General features: G+C 47.4%; 1 protein-coding gene across 5 annotated transcripts in view; it reads left to right on the forward strand.

Moving 5' to 3' along the window:
• Nucleotides 1–21814, forward strand: part of robo3 (roundabout, axon guidance receptor, homolog 3 (Drosophila)) — a 134426-nt gene that overhangs the window by 97998 nt on the left and 14614 nt on the right. For 3 of the 5 annotated variants that reach the window (XM_035626705.2, XM_035626706.2, XM_035626708.2), the window contains exons 6-10: nt 536–663; nt 1976–1987; nt 9932–10056; nt 12038–12209; nt 14793–14998. In XM_035626705.2, the coding sequence (XP_035482598.2) occupies nt 536–663; nt 1976–1987; nt 9932–10056; nt 12038–12209; nt 14793–14998 (643 nt within the window). The remainder of the gene's footprint in view (nt 1–535; nt 664–1975; nt 1988–9931; nt 10057–12037; nt 12210–14792; nt 14999–21814) is intronic. The other 2 variants (XM_035626707.2, XM_035626710.2) reach the window with 1 other exon arrangement.

The raw sequence follows: 21814 nt of genomic DNA on the forward strand, positions 1-21814 counted from the left end.
GCGATCGTGAGAGTTATTACTGGAATCAAGACGTATGACTCTCATGACTCGACAGCTCGTGTGGGTAACAGGAAGGAGTGCGGAGACAGACAGTCAGACAAGAAACAGCTGTCAAGCGGTTCCTGTGCCTCCTGTCTCCCGTGATCCTCTTCCAGTGCAACACTGTTGACTGTGGGACTGCGAGAGTCTCACTCTCTCACTCTCACACTGTGTAGATTTGATTGGATGAAACATTGATGACCCCTCAGGGGGAAATAGGGGTAAAATGTCCCCTTGTTGTCAGAAGGATTCAGATCTCTGTGGCGGAGGCCTGAAGCGATACGGGACAAGTCACTCTGTCTCCACATCAGCATCAGCGGCCTTGTGCGGTGAACGCATTCGCTGCTCAGATATCGCCGCCTTGCCTTTTCAGAGATCTTACCGTCTCACTGTCTTCTGTAGATGGAAAAAACCGCATGCCAGCTGCACTGCAACCTTCCACATTGTATAACCTTGCAACATTTTTCCATTAAAACTCGAAAACTCGTCTTTTCAGATTCGACATCCGCAGCGACAACAGCCTGCGTCTGACGCAGGTGCGAGCTGAGGACGAGGGCTCGTACACCTGCGTGTCGGAGAACAGCGTGGGCAAAGCCGAGGCGTCGGGGAACCTGCAAGTGCACGGTGAGACACCTGATACCCCACCACGCTCACAGATACATGCACCAGAAATATTTTAGTCAAAGTGTGTAAACCACAAAATATATTCTTCTTCTCAGCATCTCATCTGATTTCATAGGCAACAATGTGATGGTGGGATTTTCTTAAAAAATAGTAGTAGTATCTGCTTCCAAATGAAAAGAAAAGCTTTTCTATAAATATCATGAAACAAATTAAAATCCAGTTAACTCTATTGGAGTTCTACATGGTCAGATATTGTGCTTGTGAATTGATGAGTAAATTATCTGCGCCGATGGACAGATTGCTATGACACTGTGTGGCTGTGTCATTGAATCGTCTTTCCCTGGTGCGGAATCACATTTGGTTTCTTTCATGGAAGATTTGCCACGGAGTTAATATTCTCAGGCAAAGAAAATGAAGGACTTTAAGAACATGCTATCGTGAATTGTACAAAATGTGTTTACGAGTAGACGTTGCCCATGAGAAGACCTCGCCCCGTCATCACTCTGGAGAGAGAGCCCCAGATCAAAACGCTTTGAGATTAGAATAATGTCTGTCCCTTGGAGAGAGAATTATGAATCTGTCATTTTTAGCGATGATAAAAGAGAATATCTGGATCAGTTGACTATGTGAGCGGGCCCTCCGGCCTGTGCAGCCTCAGCTGACATCTGTCAACATGTGTACGCTCACGTACTGTACATACGTGCAAGCACTGATAAACACACGCAGGGTGTTTGCTAGTCCAAGAGTAAACACACACACACACACACACACACACACACACACACACACACACACACACACACACTCTTACACATGCATGAAGTCACTTTGCTAATAGAATTTTGTAGCAGGTTGAAGAAGCCATTCCCAGCAGCAGCTGCAAGGCAAATGGAAATTGATTGCGGCTGCAGTATTGGTGTTAATAGTGCACCACACACACACACACACACACACACACACACACACACACACACACACACACACAGAGGAAATTACTGTGACTACGTATTGTAGAAAACCACAGATCAATCAAAATCTTCACCTGTCGTCCACGTGCCGCTCCTCATTCCTCCTCCGACTCGTTCCTTTATTTTGCGTTCGCTTCATCATCCGTCGCAGCTGACGTTAGTATTCATGATACTGATACATTAGTGTTCGTTTATCATGGGTGGCTTTGCTGATCCAAAGTGTTTCTCTTGCATTGTTTAATTTAGTTCCTCCAATATCACCGTTCACCATGAGCCCATCATCTCATTCATCTTTCTGTTCCTTTTTCTTTTTCCACTCCTTTTTCTGCATCACTCTATCGCAGTCGGCCCTTCCAGTAAGTATTCCATTTCATCCCATCTTTGCATGCGTGTGTGTGTGTGTGTGTGTGTGTGTGTGTGTGTGCGTGTGCGTGCGTGCGTGCGTGCGTGCGTGCGTGTGTGTGTAAAGGTGCCATACACACAAGTATTAGCAGCTGTTTACCTTCCCATCCAGCTGAATGTTGCCAGTTCAGCACGCAACGTCGCGAAGCTTGTCACTTGTGTTGACCGGCGAGCCTCTGGCCTTCTCCTCACTTTTATTGTACTGTAACCTGTTATCAAGTCAACGGCGACGATGGCTGAAGTGCAAAACGCACACAGGCGACCTTTAAACCTTTGACCGCGTTGGAGGCATAACCGCCGCCGCCGCTCTCTCCTCTCTGTGAATAGAAGGAGAGTCAATTAGCAGCTAAGTGCCTGTGGAAATGCTCGGAGCAGGCGTTTGATTTTTTTACGCCGGCACTCCGCTTATGTTTTAACTCGATATAGGAGGAGCTTCAATCGCTACAAAGAGAAAGCCTCCATTAATACCAAGGATCTTTGATTTAGCACACAAACACCCTTGAATACATAACACGCCCCCACTATCCCGCACACTGTCAAATAAATGAAAGAGCGTAAGAGTGCCGCCGTCGCACACTGATTGATCACGCACGCTCCGAACCCAATCGCTGACAGAGCGGCTTGTTTGCGTTGGCTGGATCATTTCCGCACGTCCTGGTCAGACCTCTGGTGATCGCATGGGGAACAGAAGAGAGTGAAAGAGGCGGCACATTTTTTCATTGGCATTCGCCGTGTCACTGAGGGAGGGAGTTGCAATTTCTCACCGCTGTCTGAGGAATGGGCAGCCAGACACTTTCTGTTTCCCTCGGCACAGCGGCTAGAAGAGCAGGGAGTGTAAATGATGGTTTTTCAGGGAACACAACAAAGACGAGTCCTAACGGGCCGTGGGTCTGGAGACGGTGTCGTCTTTGTGTTTATCTGTGTCTCTCCGTTGTACATTTCTATTTCTGAAAGGAGATTGGAGCTTTTGAATTTGAGTTCATTTAATAATTCATGTTTTTTGCCTCAAAAGTCACTGCACATGTGTACTGTGCGCCGTCAGTCTGACATGAGCACACACTGGCGATGGAATGTTCTTTTTTTAAGATAGATAAAAGGATGATCTTGAATAAATGTGAAATTAAAGTATGCAATTGCCCAATTCCTAAAATGAATGGGCAAAACTTGGGCTCATGAACAAACACGTATGAGGGCCAACATGAGAACGTTAACACTTTCCTTTTCATCTGACTCACACTTTTTTTGGAGCACTTACAGTAACTGGCAGTGATGGCCGCTTGACAAAGGTCAGAGCAACAAGGGCTGAACCCAAGGAGGACAATGAAACTGGGGCACACCAGCAGGGGGTGGGGGTGGGGCTAACGTACGCCAATTGCTCCCTTTTTTATAGTTTTTTTCCCAAAGTCTTGGTCCATTTTTCAAATGTGATGTACAAGAGGAATGTAGGACACGGGGAATAACACAATCTCATGGCTCATGCCTGGTAAAAGATTGTTTGGTTGAGATGTTTTACCCCACACTCGAGTCAAGCAGTTGTCCAAGTTGAACTAACAAACTAACTAGTCTAAAACTATTCAGACACAACTTCTGAATTAGCCGGACAGGACCTGATGGGACTTGATGTCTGTCTCGGGTCGACTAGAGTCGGTCTTGTGTCTGTAAATGTGTGGCCTGCCTTGGGGAATGACGGAGCAGGGAAGGTCTAAAAGAAGATCGGTACACGGAAGGAAGACACGTTCAATCTCAAATTCTTGTATGTACAGAGAAGGCAGGCAAGAGGACCATCCCAAAGTCCCTGTGGGACGGGTGGGCTGCCATGTCCTGCCTGAAGGCGCTTCGACATAACGAACAGCGTATGTTCCCGTAACTTATTACTTGTCTATTAAAGGCCACGCCAGAGCTCCAGTTAATATATTGACTTTGGACAAACAGGCCGGAGTTCTGGACCCAAAGGTCAGACTCTAAATTAAATGAAATGCAGAGATGAATTATGGGCCCGCAAAGCTCAGGACATAAAATAACCACCTGCTTAATTCATCATCTCAGAATGTAAAATGTTCATGGGAGAAAATAAAACCTTCTTTGGTAGAGATGGGGAGGGAGGGGGGGGGGGGGGGGGGGGGGGGGGGGGGGGGGGGGGCTGATGCAGCAGCAGCGTGAGAGTGTGTTTACTCGAGCAGAAGTGTGTGAAACACGCGTGGGACCGTGACAGCTGCCTGTCACACCGAGGCCCCCGGGGAGCTCCTGCTGGGACCGTGTGTGTGTGTGTGTGTGTGTGTGTGTGTGTGTGTGTGTGTGTGTGTGTGTGTGTGTGTGTGTGTGTGTGTGTGTGTGTGTGTGTGTGTGTGTGTGTGTGTGTGTGTGTGTGTGTGTGTGTGTGTGTGTGTGTGTGTGTTCGTGTTCCCCTGTCAGTGATCGCTTCAGTATGTTGCTGCAAATCACATGTCTAACGCGCGCGGCTGGGGGAGCGGGGGAAGACACGGGGGTCTGTTTGTCAGCACTTTGTCTGCCTCCGCCGCACGCGGGTGTTTGGTGCAGCAGCAGTGAGCGGTGAGCTCCTGAGCTGAACAGTTAGTTTGCTTGTGAAGATGATGAAGATGATGATGAAGATGATGATGATGATTACGAGTAGGTGTTCAGTCAGTGCTGGACAATCCTGGATTATGTTGTAATGCCACATTTTGGCTTGCCACTCATCTTTCCCCCGTCTCTCTGACCTGAAAATGAGTCACATGCCCCAAAATGGCGTTATGAGGACCATCAGCATGACAGTGCCGATGCTGTGCGATGCCATGGGGCATCGTCCTCCTGATGACCATGCAGCATGCACATCGAGTCAGACCGCAAGCGGATATTCACCAGGACTCGGTGTCTAGTCTGGTGTGGGACTCTGAACACCTTATAGCCACATTTGTGGGATTTCCCACCGAAGTCCGGCTTCTCCACTTGTGGGTGGACGTTTCTCGTCTTGGTCCCCGTCACACAGAGAAGCACACAAATATTTAAAGACACCGAGCACTTCACACTCGGACCAGACTTTCCCCCCTTCAGTCTGACACTTCTTATCATAAAAGCCGAGTCTATTTTTTGCCTCCCTCTTGGCGTGTTGGCTATGTTATGTATTCATCCAGCTCTGGTAATATCCAGAAGTTTCGAAGGCTCCTTTTGAATTCCCATCTCACGTGTTTCACTCCTTATTTAGACCTTCCCCTACTGTCCTCCCCGACACTGCCTCCCGCAGTTATCGGTTCACGTCCCGTCGGTTTTTTTTACTGACCTGGTTATGCGTTTCATAAAACTGGAAAATGACTGTGCCACTGTGTTTGATAGGAAGTGACAGTTTCTGTCTTTTCCTAAATTCACTGTGTTTAAACGATGAAAGCTTTCATATCTAAAAGCCAGCAGCCCAGAAAACTAAATCATTGTACAAAGGACGTGCTGTGCAAGTACCGTAACTTCATGTCGGCATTGTTTGCCAATTTTTTCGCCATGTATATTTCAGCGGTTTTGTTGCGATCCGCCTCTCGGCTTTCAACCCACGTGAACCTGCTAATGTTCCTCTCTGCCCTAAATCTGGAGCTCAGAGTCGCGCCGACTGCACCTATTATGGCTAATTATTTATTACAGCCTCGGGCAACGTGTCGGCTTGCCTTCGCAAATCGAAACGCTGTTATCCTCCAGACGGGGCTGCGCAGCGACGTGGCATTTTAATAGCCCGAATCCTTCTAGCTGTCACTGTATTTGGGTCAAGGGTGTGACGTTGCGTCAGACACGGGGGGAGAACGTCAGGTGTCGGCAGGTTTCTGCGGCGCGGCTCGCTCGGCAGGATGTTCTGATGCAGCATCTTTCCGCGCGTGTGTTCATTACATGCGTTTGTGCACTGGCCCCGGAGTTGCATTACATAAGAGGACAGCGTTACACTGCATTTCTTGAACATTTCGGGCCTTTTGCATCAGCCGGAACACGAGGCCTGTCATTGAGGTGGCTGGGGAGTGAACCGGGTGTGCGGTGCCAGTGGCCCATATTCTGCCCCGTGGTCCACATTCAAACACTGGGATGCATGTTCCGGCCCTTTATTCTTTCTGATGAATAGCTTTTTTCAATTTTAAACAAATGGACAAAGTGCACGCAAAATGTGTGCAGTGTAAAGTGTGCTTGACAGTTTTACACAGATTTACTCAAATGTAGAAAGAAATAGTTTTTCTTAATATTCATTTGTTATATGCACATCAGATATGTCCCTTTCACAAGGCATGTCCATATTAAAGGAGCACCACATGCAGCCCTCATCCCTCGCCAACACTAGCCCCCATGAGCAAGACATGGAGGGCTTCTTCGTCTCTGAAGTATTACTGGGAGGTTTTTATCTAGAGAAAGAGAGGAGAAATGAAAGGTAAATACGTAAAGAGATCAGAGAAGAGAGGTTAAGACTGCGAGAAAGTTTTGTCTCGACTTTGGCTGAAGATTCTGAAAGTATTTCAGGATAAGGTCGTCAAACCTTTCAGAGCTCTTTGTCGGAGTCATAAAACCGAGGAGCGGGTCGCAGTGGGCATAGTGAATCTGTCCGTCTTAACAACTCTGCTCGTCTGGCCACGAGAAAGGGGAGCGACAATGTCCGGCACTCGATCGCACAGTCAGGAGCGCATGATTTTTCCTCCAGTGATATCAGAAAGAGCCACTGGAGGGGTGGGCTCAATGTCAAATTGGGGATAGGGTTTGGAAAGGAGAGGGCATGTCCAACATATAAACAAGTGAGGCCTTTTTACAATTGTCCTGACGGGGATTGATTGCAGATATTAAACCTTTGCACGGTGTAAACTGAGAAACCCATCCGAGGTGCTCGTATCGGGGCACCCCCAGGGATATTTGATTTTCTGAGCGTGGAGGAAGAGTCTGGTACCTGAAGAAATGTCTGTTTGGTGTCGAACTTTTCAGGAAGTCTAAAAAATGATGCAAAGCTTTTATGGATCAAACACCAGCTGCATTTCAAGTGCCGATTGAATCCTGGGATCGAGGGATGAGGGCTGGACGAGACGACTGAATCGGGCCTTCGCAGAAAATGCGTGCCCATCATCAGTACGCCGGACAAACTACTTTGACCTTTAGGGTTGATGGAGGACTGGTTTCGATCCCAGGAGGTGACCACGGAGCAGCCCTTCCTGCTGTGTGAAGATGTGAAGGGGGCCCGAGGTGAAAACCGCTCTTCGGGATAGGAAGTGGTCGAGTAATCCCCAAAGCCAGGAGGACTGAAATTAATGAAATTCAGCCTGCACTCCCATCAGAGGTGAGCAGGCGAGGGAGGCAGTGCCAGAGATTGGGCAGTCGGCGACGCTCCGTCTCTCGTCAGACCCCGCGCCGAAATTCCGTATCGCAGGAAAATGTCGGTCCTTCACATTCGCCGTCTTCGTGTGCCGCCCTGTTTTGCTGACCTGGCCCCTCCGACTTGTTTATCTTGGTTTCCAAGCTGTTTTCTCCCCGGTCCAACTGTAACCCTCTGAACAAAGCCTACACGAGACTGTGGGGCGAATGGTGCCATAGCTAGAATTTCCCAACTTGTGGTTGCTGCGGCTTGACGATGGGGAAACAACAGCTATGATGCATTCGAACCATGGACCATGCTGTGGCCAGGGCTCTTATTTATGACATGTTAGTCATTGGATTGGCAAAATTTTAGTCCCAAAACATCTTTGAAAGAAATTTCCGGTCTGAATATTCTTACATTAAATAACATTTAACATTATTATTTTTTTTTTTAGATTTACATTTCACGAAGAAATAAAAGGGTTCATGTTGTCGTTGTTTTGTCTTTGTCCTTCTATCCGGTAGGACGGCTCTCCTCTTTCTTCTCTGTCACGCTGCTAATTGAGGCCCGAGAATGAAAGAGATGCAGGAGATCAGGTGGGAAGATGAGAAATCAATTAGGACCGATGGGGGGGGGGCGGCGTCATTATGCATTCACACCCCCCTCTCTGTGGAGGAACGCCTGTTATGTGCAACAGAATCAATAGAAATCAAAGAGGGGTGCTTGTGTGTGTGTGTGTGTGTGTGTGTGTGTGTGTGTGTGTGTGTGTGTGTGTGTGTGTGTGTGTGTGTGTGTGCGTGTGTGTGTGTGTGTGTGTGTGTGTGTGTGTGTGTGTGTGTGTGTGTGTGTGTGTGTGTGTGTGTGTGTGTGTGTGTGTGTGTGTGTGTGTGTGTGTGTGTGTGTGTGTGTGTGTGTGTGTGTGTGTGTGTGTGTCACACACAGCTATAAGGAGTGGCGTGTTTCAGCAGAGGAAAAGCGAGACAGGCTGCCATTTATTCTCCTCTCTGTTTCCTCCATGCGATGTTCAGGGAGTGGTGCTGATTGGCCAGGAGCCTGTAGTCAGGCTCCTCATGGGTTCTGATCGTTTTGATAGGCTCCGCTCCTAAACGTAGGATATCGATCGTCATGGGCCACGGCTTAACCCGCACAGCACAGCATCTGTAACCGGCCTACTGAGTCGGATTCAGAGGATCTACTTGTCGGCCCCCGTCCCAGAAGAGACAAACACTCTCTTGGTTCAAATACGTCCAGGAAACGAGTGGCCACAGGAACTGAACGGAGAACTGAAGCTGCCCTCGTGCGCGGCCCCGTTTGCAGTCGGTGACGTTAGTCCGTCGATGGCATTAAAAAAAAGCTGACTGGTGGTGGAAACACAATCTGCACACACGGGGGAAACAATAAGAGCCACGGTGTCGTTCTCTGTCTCTACATCCTCTCGTGAGTTCGAGCAACGGAGGCGTGAAGAGGCGGAGGGGGGAGAGCGGAAGCGCTCGCCTTCACAGCCGACGAGCCGATGGGCGTGTAACAAGTGAAACTGTTCTCTCTCGTTACTTGTGGCAGCCTTCCTCCGCCTTGTTCCCCCCTGCTCCCAGCCACACGGTCTTTCTTCCTCCCGCCTTCGCTTCACGCTCGTCTGCTTTTTAACTTTCCGCCCACGTCCTCACGCTGGTGATACGCAGTCGCCACCGCCCAGTGAATGAAGTGATGCACTGGGTGTCTTGTGATTGACTTAACGCCGTGGAAGAGTTCTCCCGCCCGGAGCAACCTAGGAGGAACTCAAATGAGTTCCAGCTGTTCAAAAAAAAAAAAGAATAAAAATGTTTTTCTGGGTCAGTGTTTTCGGGTTTGGTTAATCCTGAGTTTTGCAATCTTGGATCAGATAATCCATCTTACTTTCTTGGGTCGATCAGCCTGCAGATACAGATAGATCGTACAACGTGACACACTACTTTTCTTTTGAAAAATGTTTTATCTTTTCTGAAAGCCCCTTAAAGTGGGGACAAACAACACTCGCTTGTCAGGGTTTGTGGAGGAGCAGTTTGCTGATTTTTATTCCTACGGAGAATCTTACACTTTCTTAAATAATTCATTGTTCTGATAATCAATGATGATCCTTTTGAAACTTCTTCTTTTCTCCCTGACTGACCTCAAGGCATCATTGATAAATTTCAGTAATTAAAGTCTTTTGTCGATATAAAAAAAAAATTAAAGAGGGACTGGCACCGCGATGGATAAAGTGTCTGTTGCCTTGACACGGTGTCACCACTCGCTGAATCCACACAATATCCTCTCATCGTTTAATCAAGGATGATTGATTTTCAGCCCCGAGTTAACACTTGTAACTGAAAGCACGCTCGATGGCAGCCGATGACAAGGCTGCTGACTTTTCATTCTCTTCCATGTGCTTTGATCGCTAACATCATGAATTGTCAATTCACTGCGCGTCGGAGAAACATCTCGTGTCTCCGTTTGCCCCTACATAGAAACACATCTCCATCTTTACACTGAAAGAAACATTTGAACCACTTTTGGGTCAAAGTATGCGTCGTGTGTCAAGTGTGGTGACCTTGCTGTCTCCCCCGTCTCTGTCCTGCAGTGCCCCCTCAGATTGTGGTTCGGCCGCGGGACCAGATCACGGCTCCGAGTCGCACCGTGACCTTCCTCTGTAGCACCAAGGGAAACCCTCCGCCGGCCGTCTTCTGGCAGAAAGAAGGAAGCCAGGTAAGAGGACATCGGCGACGCTCGCTGCGAATCAGCTCTTGTGCCCCGCGAGGGCCATCCGTCAGGGAGTCACGCTCCGATTGAGTCTGACAGTAGCCGTGTGATGGTTGGGTTTGAGTTCAGTGCAGAACCATGGAAATTGGTAATTTAACAAGTGGGCCACATCCGAGGAATGTGCACTGCGGATGTCCAAATATATTGTGCAGCTTTTTAATGAATGAGATCGTGATTGTCAATTTGCCTCTAGCTGTGTTTAGCCACAGAGCCTTTTCTTTTCACATTTAACTTCATGATTAGATGTCCCATGAATAAGGCCATGAATATTTACATAGTGGCTGTAAAGGGAAGCTTTGGTTTTGGAGACTCACTCGGAACAAATATATCTATTTATTTTTAAGTTTTCCTCATTGGACCAAAGCACCTTAACTGTATGTAAGTAGTTCTTGAACCTAAACCCAACCAAACTGTGACCCGCCACCAACCTTAACCGTGTGTTCATCACTGCAATCACCATGACAAAAGGTCCGCTACATCCGACGCAGGAACACTCCCACAATTATTATTGTTACCATGACAACGGAAGGCTGGTACATATTTGATTGTCGAGACAAGCGACCCATGTTGTCTTGACTTGTTGCAACATTAGATGAAGACAAACACCGATACATTCCCATATTGAACAAGGAATTATTTTTTCTAATATCACTAAGAGATCCTGCAGCTCTGCTCAATGTCATGTTCTCCATCGTTATCATGTTATGTCCTACATGCCAGTGACTCACACTCAAACACACGCACTCATACACACACACATGAACGTATGCACACACACAAACACACACACACTTCATTTCATTTTCACACCAACCACACAGGGTATGAATCTCCAAAGCGTGAGTATGCACAGGCGTGCACACGTGTGTGTGTGTGTGTGTGTGTGTGTGTGTGTGTGTGTGTGTGTGTGTGTGTGTGTGTGTGTGTGTGTGTGTCTGTGTGTGTGTGTGTGTGTGATGAGCACCGCAGCCTGTTGGAATGCACTGAAAGGCCTGGGCGAGGGTGCGTGGGCGCCTGTAGCATGGCTCCCAGGTACAGATTAGAGGAGACGAGCGAGATTGGAGGAGGCCTGGAGAATGTGTGTGGGAGCGGGAGAACAAGAGTGGAGGAGAGAGATAAAGAGGAGAAAGCATGGAGGAGGAGGAGGAGGAGGAGAGGACATATGTGGGTAGCGTTTTGGAAAAAGGAAGCTGCCTTCAGTGAAATGTGCAGTTATTTCATTCTGACCAGCGGAAGAGGAAAGAAGAGAAGATCAAGGATTTAAAAACTACCTTTGGTGTCATGGTGCTACATGTAAATAACTGAGCTGAGGGTCTGCATGGTGTAGACGTAATGAAAGACATCAGTCACAGGCACCTTGCTTTATTTGTTTATTATAATACCGAGGGCACAAAGGACCAAACACTGGAAATAGTTTTCTGTGTTGTTTAACCTTTTGCTGCAAACCAGCACCAGACCACTGTCTGCATCTGTCCGTCTTCTCGGCCTCCTCCACCCTCGACACCATGTCTCTTTCTTTTTTCCTCAGCTACTTTCCATTTCCCGTGTTTCCTGCAGTACATTTGGGAGCACACATACAGATATGCACAAAGAGATTGTGTCAATGTTGTCCTCCACCTAGTCTGCTTCTTCATTTGTGAAGTTCAGTCTGTTCTGTCTAAAGGAAAATGTGCTCGCAAAAGCACATGTGAACATGCGTCATCCATGGATGGAAAAGTGCAAGTGCAAAAGCTTTTGTTAGACACTGACGTGCGGCCCTGGTCCAAATCCCCGGCAGCCCTGAATTTCAAGCATATGAAACTGAATATCTTAAAAAATAAGATAGATTGATATTGAATGAATAAAAACTGATCAATGAAAGTATGTCCATGTGTTGTATGAGTAAATGCCGAGGACACTAACTGTCCATGATCTTATTTTTCTCCAGATCTTGCTGTTCCCGACCCAGGAGCCGTCACAGTCCGGTCGGTTCTCCGTGTCGCTGAGCGGCGAGCTCACCGTCGTCGATGTCCAAGTCAAAGACTCCGGCTATTACATCTGCCAGGCCATCAACGTGGCCGGCAGCATCCTGACCAAAGCCCTGCTGGAGGTGGAAAGTGGTGAGTGTACACACACACACACACGCACACACGCACACACACACACACACACGCACACGCACACACACACACGCACACACACACACACAGTTTTAAACTGCACGACTTTGTCGGTCATGCTACTCTGGAGTTTTTGAGCCATTTTAAATTTGAGTTCAGTTTTTGTCTGGACGGACAGAAACTAAAATGACGCAGACACACACTTTCACTTCCTGATTGGGACGTATCTGTCACAACTTACCGCTCTCTGATTCGCCAGGCCTCTGGACGAAAACGAACAGCATCAGCCCTTCACTATCGCCCGTCTCGACAGAGCAGCATTTTTATTAACATATTAGTGTGGACGAAGCCTCAGTTACGAATCCTCAGAGGACTGTACCAGGAAGTGTATTGTCACACCTCTATTTCTCCCAATATGTTTCGGGAGATACTGCTAAACTAAATTTGGAATTTTTTGACACACGATCCAACAATATATGAATGGTACGATTGTACATCATTAGCCTTTGTGTTTCCTCAGATCACTGATACTTTCACCCACTGGTTGAACAATTAACGATAATAAGGCTAAAAATAAGCAAGTGTGAAACATCCCGCTGCAAACCGGATGAGGCGCAGAGTCGTGAAATTTCATGTTTGCGTTGTAAGTCAGAAAAATCTGTCCAGACGCAACACCTGCTATTGCAATCCATTGATTCCCCTTGTCGGGCTTTCAACTTAACATCCTCCGCCTCGTATTTGATTAATTATTCCACCCAATCTGCTGATTTACCAACCGCACCCCCCCCCCCCCTCCCCCGACGTGTGCGCCCATATAAATTCAGAATCCCTTCAAATCTGTCTCAAATTAAAATATCCTTCCTTCAAATGAGCAAACAGCAGGACTCCTTATCTGATGTAATAAAAAGGGACAACTGGTGATAGTTCTATGCAAATAACCCTGCCACAACATATGCTCCCCACCCCCCCACCCCCCACCCACCCATCCAGGGAGCAAACAGGGATTTTTGTTCTGCTCCGTCGACACTAACCCACTGCGTTGGCTTCTCACTGCTCCGGTTAGCTTCAGTTATCACGATGATATCGCAGCGTTCGGGATATTGTCACGCCGTGAGCGCAATGTGAGCGGTTGCAATGTCGGGGGCTTTGGGAGCAGCGGTTGCCGCCACATGGGGCAGAGGAATGAAAGAGAGGGAAGGAGAAGAAAAGCGGTGCCTCTGTGTCCTGAGCAGTCTTCGGCACTCTGCACGACCTTTCATGAGTTATCGAGCATAGCCTCGCTCGCTGGCAGCGTCGATACCAGCGGTGTTCACGTTGAAGGTCGAACGCGCCGACGCGCAGGACGCGGAGCACGGGCCGTATAAGTCCACGGGTTTTCTTGGCGATGGCAGGGGTCAAGCGACAGCATGCCGACTCCTCAGGACTGTTGTTTATTGAGAGCGTGGACATTTGCCGTCTGCGGCGATGTGCGTGGTGTGTGTTAAGGGTGTCCATTCATCTCCATATTGCTCTGATGTGCAGCCCGGTGGTGCAGCCCATGCAAACGAAGCGCACATCACAGATTCATCGGTTTATCCATTTCATGAAAATACTGCCTCAAAGTAACTCTCACACAGTGTTAATCCACATCCAGCCAGGGTGTTGGCAGTGACGTGGCCCCATTGATTTGTCAGATACCGTAATGTGTGCAGTCTCCGGTTCAAATGTAAAAGAGACAACCTGCGGACGCAGAGCAGATGTTTGAAACGGACACAGTTAATAATCAGGTAATCGGGGTGTTGCTGCAGGTTTCACTCCCTACAAATACATGATGCCTGATCTGGGATCAGATTCGTTAAAAGTTTTGCACTGAAAGAATCCTCCATCCTCCATCAGGACGTCTTGCCATATCAATCATGGCTGTTCAAGGCGCAGTGTTTATTGAAAAGACATCTTTGGGTGTGGTAACTGATACACACAGTATTCACTGAGAGGCTACGGGCGGTCACTACGTCCACACTTCCCTGCCTCGTCTATCAGCATGTTGAAGTGGGACAGGAGCAGAGAGGCGTCGACCTCAGGGCCTCTGGGAGGGGATGTCCTTTTCTGGTGACGTTCTACATTTTCACTCGGCGGGAGAGGCAAAGAGCATACAGCTGATCACGGTGGGATGTGTCTCACTGTAATTCCCACTTCCAGGACAGTGATGACACAAGGATACCGGCACTGCAAGAGCGGCACTGTAGTTTTCCACAATACCACAAAGAATAAGCCGCTGATCGGGTTTCATTGGCGATGATGTTAGTGGGCTGTTTTTGTGTTTTTAGAGAGAGAGACTGCTAAACCCCAAATGTATTCACTGTCAGACTACTGCGTCATGTAGCGTGATACTGGATGTGTGAGCATTACTGTGCTCAAAAGGAGATGTTGATTTTCATTTTCTACATTTGTCTAGAACAGACTCTTCACACTGCAGATCTAAATTCAGAGTAACACAATTTATACATCAACAAAATGATCAACACTCTCTAACGAGATAAGGGGGAGTAAGTGTACGATCCGAAAAGCTCGACGTGACCCGACCGTGTTCCATATCCCCCCCAGCGCCTTCGGACCGCGTGCCCCCCATCATCCGTCAGGGACCGGCCAATCACACGCTGGCCCCGGGTTCCACGGCTCAGCTCCACTGTCACATCATGGGCAACCCCATCCCCAGCATCCAGTGGGAGAAGGACGGCCAGAGGATCCTGGGGAATGACGGCCGCGTCAGCCTGATGGAGAACGGCACCTTCCAAATCACCAACCTCCAGGTATTTCAATCAAGGACACTTCGATTAACCACAAGTGTGTTTGCTGTGGACAAACTGTTGTTGTTTCCGTTGATGAATTCCGGGAGTAATGGATCTCAATGGAAACCTGGATATATATATACTGTATATATATATTTTTTTTTTAAAGCTGTGCTACTTTGCCACAGCTTTTCTTCGATGACCTTCAACTTAGTTTAATTTAGCATATATTAATTTCTTCTTTTCATTCCACCACACCACACCACACCACTCCTCCCAGCCAGCTCATTAAAATGTCTTCACGATTGTGCATGTATCACTATTTGCACATCAAACGTGACGCACTTCCCCCAAGACAAACATATTCCACATGATAAAACAGCACCGCTTTACGTAACGGATGAGTGCGGGGCACTTAAACAGAGGACATTTTTATGGTTGACTCAAATAATGAGTTTTTATGAGGAGAGGGAGCGGCGGGGAATGTAGCAAAATGGCATTGGCGAGACGTGATCGCCATGACGATGATGAGCGCGCGAGGCCATTAGCAGTCGTTAGCGCCGTGGTACCCGATTCTAATGAAATCCATTCTGCCCAGAATTCCCTCCTGGGTACGAGGGAGCACCCGAGGTCACCGCAGCCTCCGCGAGGCTCGGGGTGGCTTTCGCGTTAACTGATCGCGGGCTCTCAATGATTAACGATCGCTGCGACTTGTAATTAAATCCTCAGTACATCAGCGGCGAGTGAGGACCGGATGGACTGAGAGGGAGAGATGGAGGAGCAGGAGGCGGGCGAGAGGAGAGGGTAGAAGCCCAAATGGTCGGCTGTCAGGAGCCTGAAGCGCGTCTGCCGCCGCATTCGAGTCACGCGGGAATAAAAAGGGGATGACTTGACAGCCGAGAGCACCGACTTGGAAGTGCTCGTGCTTTGGAAGCCATTTGAAGCCGCCGAGCTCCACGTTGGAAGTTCTCTGTGGACCGTGGTTCAGTTTGAGCGGATTCCACACAGTGAGAGCAGACGCGTCCTCCGTATGGTGGATTTCTGTGTTTTACAGCAAACGGTTCATAGCCTCGGATTTTTATAGACCAGATCACAGACTGACTTACTGTTCGGTGAAGCTCGGGAACACGTCAACATCTGTTGATAGGTCATAAATGAGGCGCGTGTTTACATCCATCAGCTGTAATGGCTGTTAAACAAATATGGTTTTTGTCTTAATCTTGGATCTTAGTTTGTGGGTTTTCAGATTATTAGTGAAATCAGGAAACATGGTGACATGGCTCAGACAATCAGACAGGCTCGGAACACACCGCCATGTGAGTTACATTTATGGTTTTTACAGTATCTTTAAATTAAGTGGTTAAAATAATCTGGTTTAACATCACTTTTAAAGTGATGTTTTCTGTCCTAGAGGACCTCTTTTTTCTATCATTCTATCTATCTATCGTTATATCGTTCCATCTTTCTATCATCCAATCTATCTATCTATCGTTCTATCTATCTATCATTATATCATTCCATCTTTCCATCATCCTATCTATATATCTATCGTTTTATCTATCTATTGTTATATTTTTCTATCATTATATCTATCAATCTATCTATCGTTCCATCTATCTATCGTTTTATTGTTCTATCATTCTATATATCTATCACTCTATCATTATATCTATCTATCGTTCTATCTATCGTTCTATCAATCTACCCATCGCTCTATCATTCTATCGTTCTATCTATCTGTTGTTATATCGATCTATCTAGCTATCCTTCTATCTATGGTTCTATCAATTGTTCTATATATATATAATTCTATCCATCTGTCTATCGTTCTATCTATTGTTTCTATCTATCGTTCTATTCATCGTTCTCTCGTTCTTTCTATATTTCTATTGTCCTTATTTTTCTCTCGTACCAGTGTGAAAACCTGGCGAGGACCTTGAAAGTCCGACAAACAGAACACAGAATCGGGGTCTTGACATGACAGCAGAGGAGGGACCGCAGAGTTGAGCTTGAGCAACATTTCAACTCCCCAGGAGACACATTCAAGCTGAGTTTCTGAATGCAACACCTGCGGCGATGCTCCGACCAATGACAATTTGCACGGGAGAGAATCCGCCAGTGGAACGGGGGAGACTGCAGCCCTCGGGATTATGTGTCGAGACTTGATATTACACCAGTGAGCCACAGAATTAAAACCAGTTACGGTTATAAAACTGTAATGTTATCTTCATTATGAAATAACACTGGAGAAAAATGGCTCACTAATTAACTTGATTATTTAATCCAATGAAGTCAGTCAGTCTGGCTATTTCCAAATCGACACAATAACACACTCAGTGACACACATGATGGATTCATAAAAGCTCTAAACATCCCATAATCTGCCACGAATCAGCTGCACAATTGAAATCGGAAGAACGCGCGAAACACAATAAATCAATTATCCTTTTGCGTGACAGGGAGAGAGGAAAAATGAAATCAGCGTTCATAAATCACATTTAACCCTGAGATCATCAGTCTAAATAAGTGGATCTCATCTGGGCCCCTGGAGGGGGACAGATGGTCTGTTTGTTCCTCACAACCTGGCAGTGAGGAGATGCCATTACCCTGGGACCTCTGCCAGACACACCAGCGCCGCCCCTCGCCGATGCCAAGACGTCCTGGACAGACGGGAAGTGTGTGTGTGTGTGTGTGTGTGTGTGTGTGTGTGTGTGTGTGTGTGTGTGTGTGTGTGTGTGTGTGTGTGTGTGTGTGTGTGTGTGTGTGTGTGTGTGTGTGTGTGTGTGTGTGTGTGTCTGTGTATGGGAGGTGCGCTCTGCGGGGGGGGGGGGGTTTAAAAAGAGGCTTGCGCTGCCATTCTGCTAAACGGTTGATGTGGGCGCAGAGAGTCGGGGCTTTGTGTGGTGTGGGCCAGGTAAAAAATAGGGAGAGGGGCAGTAACAGGAAACAGAGGAACCCAAACAAAGCCAGGGGAGAGTGAGAAGGACTTCACGGACAAAAAGAAAACAGATTAGTGGAGTAACCAGTTTAAGGCAGGAAATCGAGTTTATGTGTTGACTTTAAATCCCAGTGTATATGTGTTTGTGGTCTGTAATCACATTTCTCTGCTGCCCCCCCCCCCCCCCCCCCCCCCCAAAAAAAAAGTCAGCATCTGACATCATTATCCACAGTCTCTTCTGGAAAGTTTATACCCAGTCATACAGAGAAAAGGAAGAAGACACCAAAGTTCACATCACCCTGTTTGACTGGCACACGGTTTCTGGGAAGTGCAGTGCCGACATATCCAAAATTTCAAAGATTTAATCAAGCTATGATACATAAATAAATATTCACACGTTCCGTCTTTAGATTTGGAGCGCCTCTCTCCCGCCCTCCCTCCTCTCCTCCTCTCCTCCTCTCGCCTCATCCATTTTTCAGCAATCTGTTTCGCACAGCGCCCAGAGCTGCCGGCCTTGATTAATAGTCAGGTGTCCCCGGCTGTTTACCGCCCCCCCCCGCCCTCCGTGCCGATTCCCCGCGCGCCGATCAAACGCTGCCATCTGGGGACCCCTCAGACAGACGCACCGTCAGCCGGCCCACGGGTCAGCCCAAGGTCAGGGCCTATAGAAAGAGAAGGAGGAGCAGCAAAGCGGCGCTGTGTAGGCCGGAGGAGTCACCTGTCCCGAGTCCTGCAGGACACTCTGACAAGCCACTTAGGCATGAGTAATTCCTCTGTCAAGCGTTACTGATGAGCCGGCCCGCAGCCGCCGGAGAGCAGAATGGCCGAGTGCGTCAGCGGCGCTCAGCGAGGCATTAGTCATGATCGGCCCGCCGTGCATATCGTCTGCATAATGTATAAGGTTTTCAATGGGAGTGACACGGGCCGGGGCTCGCAGAATAAGTGAATGAGGGACGGCCGATTGTGTTTGCCGCCGACCGGTTCTGCATGTTAATTGATGAACTACAGCAAAAACTGAAACATCTCCGCGGCAAAGCAGAAAAAACTCATTAAAATCCTGATCAGTGTGCAACAGGAGAACTACAGCAGATGAGGCCCATCATCAGAATTTGAACAGTCGGTATTTGTGTCAGTGAAATTAAATGAATCTAGTTTTAAACCCCCCCATGTGGAAAAGTATGTTTTAAAAAGACATGGTTCTGTTGAAATGAATTTCGTTCATAAAAACACATTTATTGATGTTACCACGATGAATTCCATAGCTCCTAAAACAAATAAAGAAATTCCTGGTCTTTTTCATTTACTGTAATTGTCAAAGTGCACTGGTGACATGGTCCTGCAATCCATTTCTTCTTTGCTGACAGTTTTATTGGTGCACCGCTTCTTCTTCTTCTTCTTCTTCTTCTGGTGCTTTAGGGCCATCAGCGTGCACTGTTCTCGACATGTAACTCGGCAGGAATGTGTTATTGTGAACTCACGCATGCTCGTGTGCGTGTTGGTAGAGAGCCTGATATATGTAATAGGAAAATTTGAACACTTTTTTTTCTACAACTCCGCTGGTGGTCTTGATTCCTTCGTGTTCATGGCACATTGCAGGCTGTTAACTGAGTCCTGAATACAGTATTAAGGTTCTCTGAGGAGTGCCACTTCATAAAACATTTACAGAGCCATGTTTTCAGGATATTGTGATATTTCGCTGGTGTGCGGCTCGTTTCTCGGGGCATTCAGACCACTTGACAAACAGGGACTTCTTTTGAGGTGAATGTTTGTTTCATTAACTCTTCACATTGGGTGTTTAAATGAAAGCCAGTTGTCTTCTTCTTTACTTTTTGATGGTTACATAGGTTTTTATTGGCACCCTGAACCCGTATGTGTGTGTGTGAGCCGAACATCCATTGGCACATAATAATGTAGGACGAGATACAAACAAAACAGGCACGTGCCTATTAAAACACTGTCTCGCCATGTCATTAGTCTTCAAGTACTTTAAATCAGACGGCCCTGTTTCCACCACGTCTTTGACCGTGTTTTATATTATTTAATATAAATGACTTACTCTTGTGATCAGATCCTGAAGTCTGCGAAGGGGCCATAGTCACCGAAACCCTCATCCACTTTGTTTTTCTGAATCTAAAACGTGTGAATGAATTGATTAATTAAACACGAAAAATCAATTCCATCAAAAGGGAAGGAACGGAATGAGGCGAGCGCTGCAAGTTGTTACTTTCTCGATGTCACATTCAGAGATTCCCCCGGTGGAGGGACCCCCAGCACCTCCTCCTGTTGTAAGCAATTTCACAGCCCGCCTAGCTTTTGGCTTGCCTCCCCAAAAATTTAATTGCCAGCCTTCACATGTGCACACACACACACACACACACACACACAGGAACACACATGCACGCGCGCACAGGCACATTTATCACACACCTCTTAATTACATCTGCTCATAGCCTGTCCAGAATGCTAAGTAGCTGTTGAGCATAAAGGCCGGTGCCTCAGAAGTTTTCTAGACCTCTAGCTGGTCATTAAAATTCTGTCCTTTGATCCTTCCTTTAACTCTCCTCCTCCGCTGCGCAGGACTCAAGACGAGGAGCATAAAAAGACTCCGGCTCGACTTTCGCTTTCGACTTCAAATAAGTCCGCTGAGAATATTTATCATTTTACGGAGAAAGGGACAACTGCCGTTGACAAAACGTCGACGTCGGAGCAGTGGATTAGAGCGGGCGTTATGTCCACGCTTGCTCTGAGAGAATGCAAATATTCCCATGCGATTAAGAAGTAATTGATTGGTTTTTAATATCGTTAAGGAAAGAATAATGGACAGATGAATTATTTGACTCCGTGTTGACGTTTGTTCAAAAAAAATCGGGCTGAAATCGGAAGAGAATTCAACCTTACTTCCAAGCTGCTGATGTATAAGAGGAAGATATAGCGACATAATCAGCATGCGTGACTTCACATCCGAGCCCATGCAAATGCAAATGCGTCTGTATTACCCTGAGGCCCCCACGTGCCTTCACAGTGCACCTGTCTGAGGACTGAGAATCTAATCTTCATGGTATCCTATCTGTCTGTGCAGCAGTAGTTCTGCCCCTGTTGTCAACAAAACGTGCCTAGGTTCCATCTTTGAAAAAAAAACTTTGAGATTTTCATGCGTACTGGCGTGAGGTTTCCACGGTGATGCTCAAGGGCAGAGGCGGGGATTCGCTTTCCCTCCAAACAAATCCTAACTTCTGGTCGAGGCGCGTATCTGTTGTCTGTTGTTTCACTGCAGCATGTCAGTGTCCTTCGGGGATCTTTTCAACATCATGGCGAAGGAGCAGGACCCAAATGCAAAGTGCAAAAATAAAACTATTCCGATTAAAGAAAACCAAAAAAAGCCTTACAGTCTTTCAGGTAACAGACAGGAAATCCACGATGAGAAAAGACACTGGGAAATACGGCGGAGACACGGGGAACTAACCGAGCAAGGCACGAGAGACGTCACCGACTGACAAACTGACACAACGGATCAGCAGCAGCAACACGGCTCCTCCAGAAATTCTCCTTCTTCTCAATGAGGATTCCGGCTTCTCGGCTCTCGGCCCGCTCGCCAAGCAATCTTGCCCGAGCAACACCGCCTTTGTCTCGTGAAACGCTGCTTGTTGGATACCAAACTCCATCCGAGAGCGTTTGTCCAGTCGCCATGATGACACGTGCCGGTCGCCGGATGTGTGTGTTCCTCATGGGACCACCGAAGGACACGTTGGGCTATGACATTTTCTGTTCGTCATGAATTACCGCGTGGGCCGGATCAGATTGTGGGACGTTTCCCACTCTCCTCTAGGAAGTCCGAAGGATAACTGGTTGAGACTCTTTTCAGCATTTTGGACGCACTTTTTTGATGATACTGGCATCGA

This window comes from Scophthalmus maximus, chromosome 2, assembly GCF_022379125.1.
Source record: "Scophthalmus maximus strain ysfricsl-2021 chromosome 2, ASM2237912v1, whole genome shotgun sequence".
NCBI lineage: Eukaryota > Metazoa > Chordata > Actinopteri > Pleuronectiformes > Scophthalmidae > Scophthalmus > Scophthalmus maximus.